Source organism: Zingiber officinale, chromosome 1A (genome assembly GCF_018446385.1).
Source record: "Zingiber officinale cultivar Zhangliang chromosome 1A, Zo_v1.1, whole genome shotgun sequence".
NCBI lineage: Eukaryota > Viridiplantae > Streptophyta > Magnoliopsida > Zingiberales > Zingiberaceae > Zingiber > Zingiber officinale.
In genome coordinates this window covers 1,412,018-1,428,524 of record NC_055987.1, presented here as the reverse complement: position 1 = coordinate 1,428,524, position 16,507 = coordinate 1,412,018, and the positions used below count along the sequence as shown (strand labels likewise).

General features: G+C 44.3%; 1 protein-coding gene across 1 annotated transcript; it reads left to right on the top strand.

The window, feature by feature from the left end:
* On the top strand, positions 1-1,919 carry LOC122015062 (phytoene synthase 2, chloroplastic-like). The gene is made up of 6 exons (XM_042571719.1): positions 1-543; positions 654-704; positions 796-968; positions 1,034-1,269; positions 1,366-1,558; positions 1,641-1,919. Exons 1-6 carry the CDS (start codon positions 228-230, stop codon positions 1,794-1,796), a joined length of 1,125 nt encoding a protein of 374 aa, XP_042427653.1. The 5' UTR covers positions 1-227; the 3' UTR covers positions 1,797-1,919.
* The last annotated feature ends 14,588 nt before the right edge of the window (positions 1,920-16,507 follow it).

Below are 16,507 nucleotides of genomic sequence, written 5' to 3'. Positions count from 1 at the left end.
GTTCCACCCCGTGAATCTGCTCGCATGGCCAGGACGACAAGAGGATGTGGTTAGAAGAGCAGCGAGCTCAGTCCTCCACTCGCCCGGCCGCGGTATCTCCACGTCCACCTCAATCCACATCCCTTTTTTAAACCGTCAGCAGCAGCGGCGCCACAGATAACGCGGAGAGTCCTCTCGGTCCTGCATCGCGCGGCGGAGCAGCAGTATCGAGCCTTCTCTCCTCTCTCATGTCTTCTGGCTCGCTTCTCTGGGTCGCGTCGCCCAAAGAATCGCCTTTCCTCAACGGGAGTAGGAGGAGCTTCCGAAGAAGCAGCGCTCGCTCGGCGGTCTCCTCCAGCCTGCAGGTCGCCGTGCCGCCTCTCACCTCCGAGCAGCTGGTTTACGGGGTCGTGCTCCGCCAGGCGGCGTTGGTGGGCGAGGCGCGGCGGAGGACGCCACCGGCCGTCGAGGCCCCTACCGCCCCACTGCGCGGGCACTTACTCGATGAGGCCTACGAGCGCTGCGGCGAGGTCTGCGCCGAGTATGCCAAAACCTTCTATCTCGGTAATGTTCCCCCAAAAAACGCTTCTTTTAGGGAATCCTGATTTCCCTTCGCAAATTGTTCTTGAACATGTTAAAAAATGCTCCTTTTGATGCAGTTTGATTGTTTTCAGGAACATTGCTCATGACTCCAGAGAGGAGAAAGGCTATCTGGGCAATCTACGGTATGAATGCCAAATTAAACTACTCAAAAGCTTAGCTTGCTCATTTTCTACCATCATTGAAATTTTGGTTCTCTTTTGCTTTGATGTTCAGTATGGTGCAGAAGAACTGATGAACTTGTCGACGGTCCAAATTCTTCCCACATAACACCTGCTGCCCTGGACCGATGGCAGAATCGATTGGAAGATCTGTTCAATGGCCGTCCCTATGATATGTATGATGCTGCTCTATCAGACACTGCGTTAAAATACCCAGTAGACATTCAGGTAATTCAATTAAGCTACTTACAAAGGTGGTTTGAATTAGATTGCTTAACTTCTTGCTGATACAGCCATTCAAGGATATGATCGAAGGAATGAGAATGGATCTGAGGAAGTCAAGATACAACAGCTTCGACGAGCTCTATCTCTACTGTTACTACGTGGCTGGCACCGTGGGCCTTATGAGTGTTCCTGTAATGGGAATTGCTCCGGATTCAAAAGCCCCGACCGAGAGCGTTTACAATGCCGCATTGGCTCTCGGCATCGCGAATCAGCTAACCAACATACTCAGGGACGTCGGAGAGGAGTGAGTTTTAACTCCCTTCCAGTTGCAATCTCCTAAAGTTAACAGGGGCACTATGGCTGATTCAATCACATACTTTGTGTTCTTGCATTGTTTCAGCTTCAGAAGGGGAAGAGTGTACCTTCCGCAAGACGAATTGGCTCGAGCTGGCCTATCGGATGATGATATTTTCAAAGGAAAAGTGACCGATAGATGGAGGAACTTCATGAAGGGGCAAATTAAGAGAGCCAGAATGTTCTTCGATGTCGCTGAGAAGGGCATCTATGAGTTGAATTCAGCTAGTAGATGGCCGGTATAACTTATTTAAAATTGAAGATTAATTATCACAGAATCTCTTTGAACAGTCTATAGCATCATTGTTCTTCCTTTTTCAGGTATTGGCTTCGTCGCTGCTGTATCGACAGATTCTTGATTCCATTGAAGCAAATGACTACAACAACTTCACGAAGCGAGCCTACGTAGGGAAGGCGAAGAAGTTTGCTTCCTTGCCCATTGCATATGCCAAGGCATTACTAGGCCCTTCTAGATAGGCAATAGTGACGAGGAGATGATCTCCCATTATTATTATTACCATAGGGACTTGTAAAAGACACCTTTTTTTTTCCTCACCATTTATGATGAAATTAAAAATATTAGATCATTTGTTTTCTCCATTTTATTTGTAACGACGACAACATGCATATTATCAACTAAATAATGGTCGATCTTGTCTGAAAGTCGATACGATGAATATTAGAGACGAGACGTTCTTATTGACTAGGCGTGGACTCTAAACTAGATGGACTTACAACCACAAGAACGTTAGTGCCGAGCCAAGGAGGGGTTCCCCGACGTTGGCCCTTAGACGCTTAAGTCAAATCACCGGTGATAGGAAAGCATAGCAAAGAAGTGGAGTAAAAGGAAGAAAGTAACAGTGTAACAATAGTAATTTCTCATATCTCTGATGAAGCTTTGACCTCTTTATATAGGGATACGGAGCGCATGTGCACGCTTCTTGAGACGTACATGCTTCTCAAAACTTTCCCTGAAAAGACATGTCAGGAAAGTGTCCCTGACATCATACCTTAATGACTCGAGCATATCTCTGACATGACAGTGGAAGCTTCCGTCGTACGATCCTCTGCCTGATCATGCCATCAACCATGCCGTCTATCGATGGCACGGACTCCCAAAAGGATATCGTCAGATCCTCCTTTTGTCCGTTACTGGGCCGAGTGGGGGAGCCGCTCGGCCAACCATCAGCCGTCCAAACACTATCGTCCTCGGGCCGAGCGGGGTGGCCGCTCGGCCAACCTTCCACTATCCGAGTTCCGCTGTTGTGTCGAGTGGAGGAGCTGTGTCTGAATGTACTTTGCTTGATCATGACTCCGCTTTGCTGGTTCCGAGGTTTGATGTAAGTCCGAGTGTGCTGGCCGCTCGACGTGTGTATCACCGACACTGCTTTTCTGAGTGTCAGAAGCTCGGTATGTGGCCGAGCTATGATGATGTTGGATCGAATATTTTTTATCCCGGTCAGTCAAGTGGGTTGCCCGACTGGCCAGTGATATAGGGGAGTTGCCCCGTTCCTTGACTTTGACTTCCACCGTGACCTACCCCCTCCTTGGGGTGAGTTCCTTGCCACCGCATCACATGCCTCCCCCTCAAGTCTAGTCGAAGGAGACTGCAAGTCCGACTGACTGGATAAAAATTATGGAGATTAGTTGGCCGATCGGGCGTGACACTGGGTGGACTCCGATCAGTTTGTCGAAGAGTGTCAGTTTGTACTTGGGCTTTCTCCTTCGGTGTCTTCGAACGAGTGTGATCAACGCTGACGTCGCCTGAATCTCTTCGAAATTTGTGTGAATCGCCCCCCTTAAGACCGAGCACACGCCCACGCCTATTAATGGCGTCCATTAAATGTAGACCAGTGGGGAAATGCCATGTGTCGCCGTCACAGTCACTGTATGCCCCGAAGTGACAGGTGTTGATGTGACGTTTGTCGGTTTGAATTCTACGACTGGATATGTGCTCCGGTTTCTGTGACCTAGATCGGACGGCTCCGGTCGGTCGAACCCAAAGTTTATAAAGTCGCATCACCAACTTCTTTTTCCCACTTTGCGTCTTCTACGAAAGCTGCTGGCGAAGTGTCCCCGTGCAATCGGTGCTTCGGCGATCTTCTTCCCCTCTTACATGAACACCTTTTCTTCTCTTGTAAGTTCTCCTCCTAAACCTTGTTTGCCTTCAATCTTTGCGTTTCTATTCTAGCGCTTTTTGCGTTTCTCGTTCGCATTTCTTCTCTTCGAACCCCCTTTTTCTTATATTTTGGCAATGACAAGCTCTTCACAACCGTCAGACTCCGCTCCTGGACTCTGGTATACTACCTGTTGGTGCGATTAACACTAACGATCTAACTCAGGTTTTGATGAATGACAAAGTAGGTTAAGTTAGTTTAATTGTGATCTAACACTTTGATCAAGTGTGCAGGAAAAGTCTAGACAGGTCGACGGACTGACCTGATGTCTTACACGAAGCCCAGCTAGGGCAAAGGGTCGACCTGATAGTTGGCACGAAGACCAGCTAAGTCAAAGGGCCGACCTAATAGCTGACACGAAGTCCAGACAAGTCGAAGGGCTAACCTGATGTCTGGTATGAAGTCCATCTAGGTTGACAGGATGACCTGATAGCTAGCACGAAGTCCAGATGTGTAACGCCCGAAAATTCTCAAACTTGCATTAGAATTATTCTACGATTTTTCTGGAATTTTTAGATATTTTTCCGGAATTTTCCGAGTAGCGGAAGTAGCAAAAATAAATATAAGCGTAAAACGGCCTAGGCGGGGATTGAACCCGAGATCTATGGTTTAGTGGACAAGGCTAGTAACCAGTGGACCCAGCAGGGCTGTGCTGAAAGGAAAGGGGAACAATCCTAGTTAAGTGGGATTTGGGCGGAACTTATTACTAAGTATAAATAGGAAACTTAAGTTGAGTTTGGGTTAATTTTGGTTCGGCAGCCATCTCCTCATAAACCCTCACCGTGACCTATCCCTCTCCCAAAAACCTGCACCGCCGCCCACACCTCTCCCTCCTCCTCTCTCGGGGCCCAAGCCCCAAGGGCTCTCGGATCACTTTCCGGCGACGACTCCAACACGAAAAGGGTTCTTCTCCGCGAGAGGAACGCGAAAACGTGAGCGGATCGTCGAGAGGACCATCTCCACCGGAGTTTTAGCGAATAGAATCATAAGAAATTACGATTAGGAGGTAAGAAACCCCTCACCTGCGGTATAATAGCTTCCGTTTGAGTTTTTATGCTTTAGTTAGGATGTATGCAGTTTTTTTTATCGATATCTAAGGTGTATTTAACTCTCTTTTCAGATTAGGGTCTTAGTTGAACACCTTTAGATGGGCCGGGCATGTCTTCCCTCTTCAGATAGGAGGTTAGATGTTGTCGGGTGCCTAGAGGTGGTCTCCCTAATAGAGAGGAGAGTTAGGGCACGCTAGGTGTTCGATAAAATAGCTAGTTTAGTAAAAATGCACCCTAGGCATCTTTAACAGCTCAGTTAGATACATTAGAAGTATCTATTCAGTATACTCAGTTTATTACAGCTTATATGGATTAGATATCCAATGGGTGGGCTCCCATAGTCGCCTCTAGGTGCAGATAACCTAGTTCTAGGTTCAGATAACCTAGTTTCAGCAAAACAGTATTAGCTACTTCAGTATTTTACTTTCAGTTGGCACTGTACTGGATTAGATATCCATTGGGCTGGGCTCCCATAGTCGGTCCCTAGGTTTAGATAACCTAGCTAGGTTTAGATAACCTAGTTAACCCTACTAAATTCGGGACTTGCAAACCCGGGTCTAGTTAGGGATGCGCGCATAGCAAGTACAGTTGCCAGGGCCCTACAGCAGCATGTTTAGTATTTTCACTTACTATGTATTAGTTTTCAAAACTCAAAAATCAGTTATACCAGTTGAGTTTGATTGCAGCTTCAGTTTAGTTTAGCTTAGCTCAGCATTATGCTTCAGTGTAATTTTCCATGTTAGCTCTATGTTCAGCTTATGTTATGCCATGCTTGTATGATACTATGTCATGCCATGCTTGCATATTCAGTATGTTTTCCAAAAGCATGTTTTAAAAGCATATTTGCATCGTATGCATGATTTAGTGAGGTAGATGGTTTCTTACTAAGTTTTTTAGCTTACAGATACTATTTTCCTTATACTGCAGATACAGGTAAAAGGAAAATGGACTAGCAGCGGAGGCTGGAGGACAATGCGAAGATGGTGTGTGTGTGTGGAACTGGAATCAAAGGTCCTTAGGGGACTTAGCAGGATGAACATTAGACTCTTTAGCATGTTTACCTTAGCACTTTACAGTTTATGGTTTAATACTTTCATCTTTATGCACCTTTAGTTTTGGAACGTACTAAACTATGAAAGAATGAGTTAGATTGTTAGTAGTCATTATGGGAATGTTTGTTAATGCATGTTAGAAGTAGCTTCAATTGATTTAGAACTGCTGTGTGAGGTTTTGGCACGCCAAAGTGCTGAAATCAAAACTCCCGGGTGAAATCAGACTCTGATCGGTCTCCAGACCGATCAGGGTTTGAGCTGTGCCACTGGATCGGTCAGCCGACCGATCCAGCGAGATACAGTATGCTACTGTATCCTCCTGGATCGGATACAGTAGCGATCCCAGGTATTCCAGGTGCCTGGATCGGTCAGCCGACCGATCCAGACATACCTGGATTGGTCTGCCGACCGATCCATCACGGGACAGTAGCGAACCCAGGATTCTGCAGGTTCCTGGATCGGTCAGCCGACCGATCCAGGCATACCTGGATCGGTCTGCCGACCGATCCAGCCTCTACTGGATCGGTCCCCAGGCCGATCCAGCCAGTGTTCGCGTGGGGGCCAATGGATCGTTCCATGGACCGATCCAAAGCTCCAATTTTGCCTCCTCAGCCTAGCTATGAATATCTAGAAGGTAGTGGGACATGAAATCTCACTCTCACAGAGTTAACAGAGGCAACTACAATAGTTTAGTAAAATTTTTATTCAGCCCAGTTTTCCGCATTAGTAATTTAGCTGCAGTTAGCAAAGAAACTGTAGCGGTCCGCCTTGCAGCCTAGCAGTAGAAGGTGGGTCGTTACAGAGTGGTATCAGAGCCGTGTTCCATACTTCCTACACACACATCAGCATTGTACCTGCAGCTTCCAAGTAAGAATACCTCTACTCTCTATATGTTCCTTGCTTTCTTATTTCAGTTCATGTTTATATATATCTGAAGCATGCTAGTATATGATAGTTTTTAGACATGATATCAGTAGTTGTGAAACTATGAATGCTTTAGTTATGTATGTTCTCTATGTCATTAGAAATGGCCCGAGGACGCCCAGCTAAGCGGGCACCAGCTACTGAGGCCCAGCAGGAGGCAGGCAGTTCAGTGCCCCCTCCAGATCTTACAGCGTTGGTGGCTAATAGTCACCTTAAAGGCTAACCAGCAGCATACTCCTACCGTCACCCCGGAACCGAACTTAGCAACCCCAGCATTTATAGAGGTTCCACCAGTTCAGCCAACAGCACCAATACCAGCACCAGTAGTCCCAGCAGCTGAGCTAAGGAAAGAAGCTTACCTAATCCAGTGGCAGAGAGTTAAGCCCGAGAATTTCTCAGGCACTAGCGAACCATGGGATGCTCAAGCATGGTTCAAAACACTGGAGAGGATAATGGAGCTTCTAGACTGGCCGGAACAAGAGAAGGTTAAATGTGCTTCCTTCTGCCTGACAGGTGACGCTAGCATATGGTGGGAGAGAGTTAGAGCGAAGCGCCCAGTGAATCAGATGTCATGGGCTGACTTCGAGAAAGAGTTCTTCGAGGAATTCTTTCACATGCGAGTTACAGACCGCCGCTACGACGAGTTCATTGAATTTCGCCAGGGCAACCTCTCAGTGGAGGAAGCCGTGAAGAAATTCAACAGGTTGGCTCGTTTATGCCCAGAGCTAGTCAGCACAGAGAAGGAGCGAATCCGGTTGATGCTCAAGATGCCGAGGCCGAGAATAGCAATGTGGTGGCGTACATAAGCCACAAACCGCAGAGGAGTTAGTGAGCGCCTGACCACGTAACATTATCGAACAAGATAAAGCAGCAGGTGTCTCCTCGAGTCCAAAGGCCAAGGAAGCTCTCACACTCAAAAACAGCAAGGCCACTCTAATCGGAAGGGGAACTCCAACAAAAGCGCAAATCGTGGAGTGACTCAAAAGGAGGACCATCTAGCAAGCGACCCAGTTATCCAAAGTGTGCTACTTGTGGGAAATTCCACCTGGGGTTTGCCGCAAGGGCACGCGAGGATGCTTTGAATGTGGACAAGAAGGGCACATGGCCAAGCAATGGCTCGAACAAGACCGGTCTTCCTCACCACCGCAGATTCAAGATGCAAGCCACCAAAGAGTTATATCGATGCAGCCTAGAAGGTCCCCTTATCGCCAGTGGCATTAGAAGCTCCAAATGGCGAATGCGAGGATCTACTCACTCATCGAGAGGACGTAGCCATTGCTCGGTCAAATAGCATTTTTAATCAATAGTGCTACTGTTTTATTTGATACTGGGCAACCCATTCATACGTAGCTGTGGTGTTCTCCGAAAGATTAGAAATACCATCAGAAGTACTGGTCAGTTTTGACGACACTACCTTCGGAGAAGTTATGGCATCCACGCACCGGCTCGAAAGGCTACCATTATAGCGCATGGGAACTCTTCCGTGATCCGATCCTGCTTAAAATGACCGACTACGACGTTATCTCGGAATGGACTTTCCGATCGATACGGTGCTTCCATAGAGTGTCAGAATGTAAAGTCGATTCCAACCCAAGGTAAGCATAATACATCACGAATCAAGAGAAAAGCCAGAAGATTTCTCTCAGCAATGAAGGCCCAGAAGTTGATGGATTCAGGATGTACGGGGTACCTAGCACATGTAGTCAGTACTAGTCAGGGCAAGGACCAACAGCTAGCAGAGGTCCGAGTCGTATGTGACTACCCAGCAGTCTTCCCTGAGGAATTACCAGGCTTAGCACCAGACAGGGAGATTGAATTTGAGATAGAGCTCTTCCCCGGTACTAATCCCATTTCCAAAGCGCCTTATCGCATGGCTCCAGCAGAACTGAAGGAACTTCAGGAGCAATTACAGGAGCTGCTCGACAAGGGTTTCATACGCCCGAGTCACTCACCATGGGGAGCGCCTGTATTGTTCGTGAAGAAGAAGGATGGAAGCATGCGACTGTGTATAGACTACAGATCCCTGAATCAAGTCACGATCAAGAATAGGTATCCTCTTCCCAGAATCGATGACCTGTTCGACCAGCTGAAGGGAGCAGCAGTGTTCTCTAAGATAGATCTCAGATCGGGTTATCATCAGGTGAAAGTCAAGGAAGGGGATGTACCTAAGACAGCATTCAGGACCAGATACGGACACTACGAGTTCGTAGTCATGCTCTTTGGCGTGACCAATGCTCCAGCTACATTCATGGACCTCATGAACAGAGTATTCAGGGAATACTTGGACAAGTTTGTCATCGTGTTCATAGATGACATCCTTATCTATTCAAGTACTCAGGAGGACCATGCAGAGCATCTGAAGACAGTTTTGCAGATCCTTCAGCAGAACCAGTTGTACGCCAAATTCACGAAATGTGAATTTTGGCTAGACCGGGTAGCCTTTCTCCAAGGATGGTGTTATGGTAGATCCCAGCAAGATAGAAGCAGTAAGTAACTGGAAGAGACCTAAGAACGCCAGCGAAATCAGGAGCTTTCTGGGATTAGCAGGATATTACAGGAAGTTTGTAGAGGACTTCTCCAGGATAGCCTCCCCACTGACAGCTCTTACCAGGAAGAACAGGAAATTTCAGTGGACAGAGGACTGTGAGAACAGCTTCAGCGAGCTAAAAAGGAGGTTGACCAGTGCTCCCGTTTTGGCTCTACCAGACGACACCAGCAGCTTTGACATCTACAGTGATGCCTCTAAGTTGGGACTAGGAGCAGTACTGATGCAAAACGGCAAGGTGATCGCCTATGCCTCCAGACAACTCAAGGATTATGAGAAGAACTACCCTACTCATGACCTTGAGCTTGCAGCAGTAGTGTTCGCTCTCAAGATTTGGAGACATTACTTATATGGAGCTCAGTGCAGAGTATATACAGATCATCAGAGTCTGAAGTACTTCTTCACTCAGAAGGATCTGAATATGCGACAGCGCAGGTGGCTAGAGCTGGTCAAAGATTACGACATAGACATCCTCTACCACCCAGGGAAAGCCAACAAGGTAGCAGACGCACTCAGCAGAAAATCCAACGCTACCTTGTTATCTCTTACAGCTATGTCACCGCCCCTACAGAAGGAGATCGTAGAGTTCGGTCTCGAGCTTATTGTTGGACAGCTCTCTACTATGACCTTAGAGTCTACCTTGCTTGGTGATATTCAGTCAGCTCAGGACCAGGACCCCGAATTAAATCAAGCAAGGGCTAACAGAATCGAAAGTAGAGAATTGAGTGTCCGATAGGGGGGTTTTTATTTTGGTGATAGACTCGTGTTCCAGATCGGGAGGAGCTACCGAGGCAGATTTTAGATGAGGCTCACAGGACTCCTTATGCGATGCATCCAGCTCCACCAAATGTATCAAGACCAAGAAACGCTTTTGGTGGCACAGGATGGCGAGACATCGCCAGATATGTTAGCGTCTGCCTGCCAGAGGGTCAAGGCGGAACATCAGCGACCGGAGGAGTCTGCAGCCTATACAGATTCCGAATGGAAGTGGGAGGATATCTCTATGGATTTTATAGTGGAACTGCCCAGAACCACGAATGGTTTCGATGCCATCTGGGTAATAGTCGATGGTTGACCAAATCAGCCCATTTTTAGCTATCAAGATATCTTACTCCATGGAGAAGCTAGTTCAGTTGTAGATCGTCCGACTACATGGAGTCCCACGAACCATCATTTCGGACAGAGACAGCAGATTCACATCACGGAGTGTGTACAATAAGCATTGGGTACAAAGCTAAAGTTCAAGACAGATTCCATCCTCGCATGGACGGATGACGAGCGTAAATCAGTGTACCAAGATATGCTCCAGCCAGGCCCTAGACTTTAAGGGAAGTTGGTGCAAATATCCGAGTTTAGCGAGTTTGCATACAACAACAGCTATCGTGCCACTATCGGCATGGCACCTTACGAGGCTCTCTATGGGCCGAGGTGTAGATCTCCAATCTGTGGTATGAGAGTGGTGAACGAACTAGAGCTTCAGACAGATCTAGTAGCAGATACCACAACCGCTATACACCAGATCCGCCAGAGGATAGAGACAACTCAGCCAGAAGAGCTATGCTGATACGCAGCGCAGACCCTTAGTTTTCTCTGGTGGATCCTCGAGTAGCTCCCATGAGGGGAGTATGCGTTTTGGGAAGAAGGGCAAGCTAAGTCCCGATATGTGGGATCATACCTTATCGACGAAGAGCAAGGTAGCCTATGAGCTAGAGCTACCTCGGAAGATGTCACCGTCCACAATGTATTTCATGTCTCTATCAAGAAGCATACCCCAGATGCCACCTGTGTGATTGAGCCCTACCAGCAGATCCGCAAAGACCTCAATGATAGTCGCCTATTCGATAATAGACCGAGCAGCTAAGAAATTGGAACAAGGAAGTACCATTAGTCAAAGTTATTTGGCACAATCACACAGAAGAGGCAACTTGGGAGACAGAAGCCAGCATGAGACAGAAGTACCCAGAATTGTTCTAAGTTCGAGGACGAACTTTTTATAAGGTATGGGGGATTGTAACGCCCGAAAATTCTCAAACTTGAATTAGAATTATTCTACGATTTTTCTGGAATTTCTAGATATTTTTCCGGAATTTTTTCGAGTAGCGGAAGTAGCAAAAATAAATATAAGCGTAAAACGGCCTAGGCGGGGATTGAACCCGAGACCTATGGTTTAGTGGACAAGGCTAGTAACCAGTGGACCCAGTAGGGCTGTGCTGAAAGGAAAGGGGAACAATCCTAGTTAAGTGGGATTTGGGCGGAACTTATCACTAAGTATAAATAGGAAACTTAAGTTGGGTTTGGGTTAATTTGGTTCGGCAGCCATCTCCTCATAAACCCTCACCGTGACCTATCCCTCTCCCAAAAACCTGCACCGCCGCCCACACCTCTCCCTCCTCCTCTCTCGGCGCCCAAGCCCCCAAGGGCTCTCGGATCACTTTCCCAAGACGACTCCAACACGAGGGTGCTCTCCTTCGCGAAGGGTACGCTTAGACGCGAGAAGATCGTCGAGGAGTCGTCTCCACCGGAATTTCTAGCGAAAGGAATTGTAAGAAAATTAGCGTACGAGGTAAGAAACCCCTCACCTGCAGTATAATAGCTTCCGTTTGAGTTTTTATGCTTTAGTTAGGATGTATGCAGATTTTTTATCGATATCTAAGGTGTATTTAACTCTCTTTTCAGATTAGGGTCTTAGTTGAACACCTTTAGATGGGCCGGGCATGTCTTCCCTCTTCAGATAGGAGGTTAGATGTTGTCGGGTGCCTAGAGGTGGTCTCCCTAATAGAGAGGAGAGTTAGGGCACGCTAGGTGTTCGATAAAATAGCTAGTTTAGTAAAAATGCACCCTAGGCATCTTTAACAGCTCAGTTAGATACATTAGAAGTATCTATTCAGTATACTCAGTTTATTATAGCTTATATGGATTAGATATCCAATGGGTGGGCTCCCATAGTCGCCTCTAGGTGCAGATAACCTAGTTCTAGGTTCAGATAACCTAGTTTCAGCAAAACAGTATTAGCTACTTCAGTATTTTACTTTCAGTTGGCACTGTACTGGATTAGATATCCATTGGGCTGGGCTCCCATAGTCGGTCCCTAGGTTTAGATAACCTAGCTAGGTTTAGATAACCTAGTTAACCCTACTAAATTCGGGACTTGCAAACCCGGGTCTAGTTAGGGATGCGCGCATAGCAAGTACAGTTGCCAGGGCCCTACAGTAGCATGTTTAGTATTTTCACTTACTATGTATTAGTTTTCAAAACTCAAAAATCAATTATACCAGTTGAGTTTGATTGCAGCTTCAGTTTAGTTTAGCTTAGCTCAGCATTATGCTTCAGTGTAATTTTCCATGTTAGCTCTATGTTCAGCTTATGTTATGCCATGCTTGTATGATACTATGCCATGCCATGCTTGCATATTCAGTATGTTTTCCAAAAGCATGTTTTAAAAGCATATTTGCATCGTATGCATGATTTAGTGAGGTAGATGGTTTCTTACTAAGTTTTTTAGCTTACAGATACTATTTTCCTTATACTGCAGATACAGGTAAAAGGAAAATGGACTAGCAGCGGAGGCTGGAGGACAATGCGAAGATGGTGTGTGTGTGTGGAACTGGAATCAAAGGTCCTTAGGGGACTTAGCAGGATGAACATTAGACTCTTTAGCATGTTTACCTTAGCACTTTACAGTTTATGGTTTAATACTTTCATCTTTATGCACCTTTAGTTTTGGAACGTACTAAACTATGAAAGAATGAGTTAGATTGTTAGTAGTCATTATGGGAATGTTTGTTAATGCATGTTAGAAGTAGCTTCAATTGATTTAGAACTGCTGTGAGGTTTTGCACGCCAAAGTGTCAAATCAAAACTTCGGTGAACGACTCGATCGGTCTCCGCACGATCGTGGTCTCGAAGTCATCGGCCACCGACCGATCCAGCGAGATATAAGGTGCTATCAGATCCTCCGGATCGGTCAACCAACCGATCCAGCAGCGATACGAGCGATCCTGTATTCAGTGCTCGGATCGGCCACCGACCGATCCAGATACCGGATCGGTCACGACCGATCCATCACGGACAAGAGCGAACCCAGATTCAGGCTTCGGATCGGTCCACCGACCGATCCAGGACCTGGATCGATCTCGCCGACCGATCCAGCCTTTCTGGATCGGTCCGTAGACCGATCAGGGGTCAATGGATCGTTCCACGGACCGATCCAAAGCTCCAATTTTGCCTCCTCAGCCTAGCTATGAATATCTAGAAGGTAGTGGGACATGAAATCTCACTCTCACAGAGTTAACAGAGGCAACTACAATAGTTTAGTAAAATTTTTATTCAGCCCAGTTTTCCGCATTAGTAATTTAGCTGCAGTTAGCAAAGAAACTGTAGCGGTCCGCCTTGTAGCCTAGCAGTAGAAGGTGGGTCGTTACAAGACGGGTCGATGGGCTGACCGGACGTCTGACAGGTAAGTTAAAATAAGTCACTAGAGGGGAGTGATTGTGAGGACGCGTTCCTGGGAAGAGAACTTAGGCGTCGATCCAATTTAGATCCATTTTGGAAATCTAAGTTGAGATCGTGACTAGATTTCGGTCTCAAGGAGACGAAATCTAATTGATACTCTGTTTGATTATAAATTGTGCTAACCTTTGTTTTGCAGGGTATATTTGTCTCGGACTAACATTTTCTTGCAGTGAGTTGAAGCTGCTGGAAAATGGGGTCCGCGCGCTTGGAAGGGATCCGGGTGCTCGGAGGTCCAGGCGCCCGGAAGGACCCGGGCGCCCGGGGGTCCGAGCGCCCGGAATGCAAATTCTATCACCTTATCGCTTCGCGCACGTGGAGCACTTTGATTGGACCTGATATATCTTCATATCAGGCCCAATGTGGGCCTGATATCTCCCCATATCAGACCCAATGTGAGCCTGATATGGGGAGCCTAACAACAAGAAAAAAAAGAAAAAAGAAAAAAAAAGAGAGATTTAGGTTTTTCAAAACCTTTAGTCCACCACTAGGAATGCCAAAAATAACAATAGAGAGCATATTTGGACTTCTTGCAATTTTAGAAATCCATAGGATCTAAAATGACTTTAATTTGAGGTCTCTAGATCGATCAGTGGGTTTCGATCAAAACCTACTGATGGACCTAGAGAGCTTCGATTGCACCCATTTCAGTTTCTGTGAATTTCTGATGTTGCAAGGAGTTCAAATATGCTATCTATTATTTATTTCAACTTCTAAAATATGTTAAAATATAATAAGAAAGGATCAGCAAAACAATCTCCATACGTTGGCCCTGATATGATTCATATCAGGCCCACGTATGAGGATTTTTACCTATTCATCATTATTATAATTTTATACCTTTGTATAAACTGAAATAAATAATAGATCAGTTTCTGTTATTTATGGGGTTACAAAGAATTCAAATATATCATCTATTGATTATTTCAACTTCTCCAAATGTATTAAAATATTATAAAAAAATAAACTAAATTCTAAATGTTGCGAGCATGATATGATTTATATATTAGACCTATATTATGCATGTACACATGGAAAAAAAAAAAAGAGGAAAGAGAAGAGAAGAGGAAAAATTAAATTGATTGTATAGAAGAAAATAAATAGGAGAGAGTGAGAAAGTGAAAAAGAAAAAGTTAGATTTAATAAAAAATATACTTAAAATACTAAAGTAATTTATACTTTTTGATAAATTTAAATAAATAAAGTGTTTCTATTTCTGGTAGAAGATGTCATTTGGAAATGACTTTCCGGTGCACACAGCCAGGGAGCTTATTTATTTAATTGATAAATATAAATGAGTTTATACCATACCAAATATTAAATTTATTCATAAATATTTAATTCTTGTATAACTCTATAGACAACTTCAACGTACGTCATTAAAGTTAAAAGTAACGTGACTACTAAGGTTGCGTTTGGTAGCCTGTAATCTATCTTGTAATGTAATTCAGATTACATTACAAAGTCGATTATTTTGTTTGGTTTGATTTAAAAGTTGTAATGTAATGTAATCTGGATTACAAAATGTAGTGAAGATTTGTAATCTGGATTACAAAGCAAATGCTATGTAATCCGATTACATTACGAGGTCATTGTTTCACCAAAGTTTAAATGCCGAATATACCCCTAGTCTGTTGTCGACCGCCGCCCGTCACCGATAGCCGACCTTCGTCGTCGCGGTCGTCGGCCGTCGCGGGTCGCCGGCCGTCGCCGGTCGCCGGCGGTCGCCGGCGGTCGTCGGTCGCCGCCGTTGTCGGCCGACCGCGACCGCCGATCGCCTGCTGTTGGTAGCCGATGGCTACCGCAAACTCTGGCAGAGGTGTGGCGACCGCCGATAGAGGTCACAGGATATTTTTATCATTTATAATAATATGAATTACATTTCTTATAAAAAATAATGGACACCAAACAAAAGAATGTAATCACCTTTGTAATCAAAGATTACATACATTACATTATCAAACGTAGTAATGTAATCAAGATTACATTACATTACATTACAAATTTGATTACATTACAAGCTAGATTACATTACACCCAACCAAACGTAGCCTAACAATTAGTATTATTATTATTAGATCACAGATTAATTTTATTCGTAATATGGCAACTAACCCATTAGTAGGACTGTAAACGAGCCGAATTAAATTGAGCTTTAGGTATTTAAACTTATTTAATAAAATAAACGAGTCAAGCCAAGTCGAGTTTAAAATGAATCAAATCTTTGAAATAATTGTTCAAACTTGGATTGATTTTTTTTTATGAGTTTGATTTGTTTGAATGTTATCGAGCTCTCAATTCAAGCTTGACTTGAATTTAGTTTGAGCTTAGTTCGTTTAGTTGTTATCGATTTCTCAATTCAACCTTGTTTGATTGTTTTAAACTTTTAGTTGTTTAATTGATTATTGAGCTCGATAATTTAAATTTATTTATTTATTTAACATATTGATAAGAATTTTATTAATGAATATGGTTTACGAACATTGTTCACGAACGTTGTTTATGAACGTTAACAATCTGAATATATATATGTTCAAACTTATTTGTTTAGTTTAACGAGCTGTTCAAATTTATTTATTTAATTAATTTTGTATATATTGAATAAATATAAATAAATTCTTACTAAATCGAACGATAAATTTATTCACGAATGTTTAATTTATGAGTAAAGTAGAGAAAAATCTCCAATTTGCATGCAATCTCCACTCATAAAAAACTTTGTTTCCACTCCCTGCATGTAAATTTTTATTTGCTTCAACTCCCTCATGCAAATATTGTGACCTAATTGCCCCTTTGATTTTTTGGTACAAAAGGTCCAAAAATGAGTATAATTTAAAGAAAATTTAATATATTTTCTATCCAATTGAGTATCATTTAAAGAAAATCTAGTATATTCGAGTATAATTTTAATTAAAATTGTCCTTTATATATT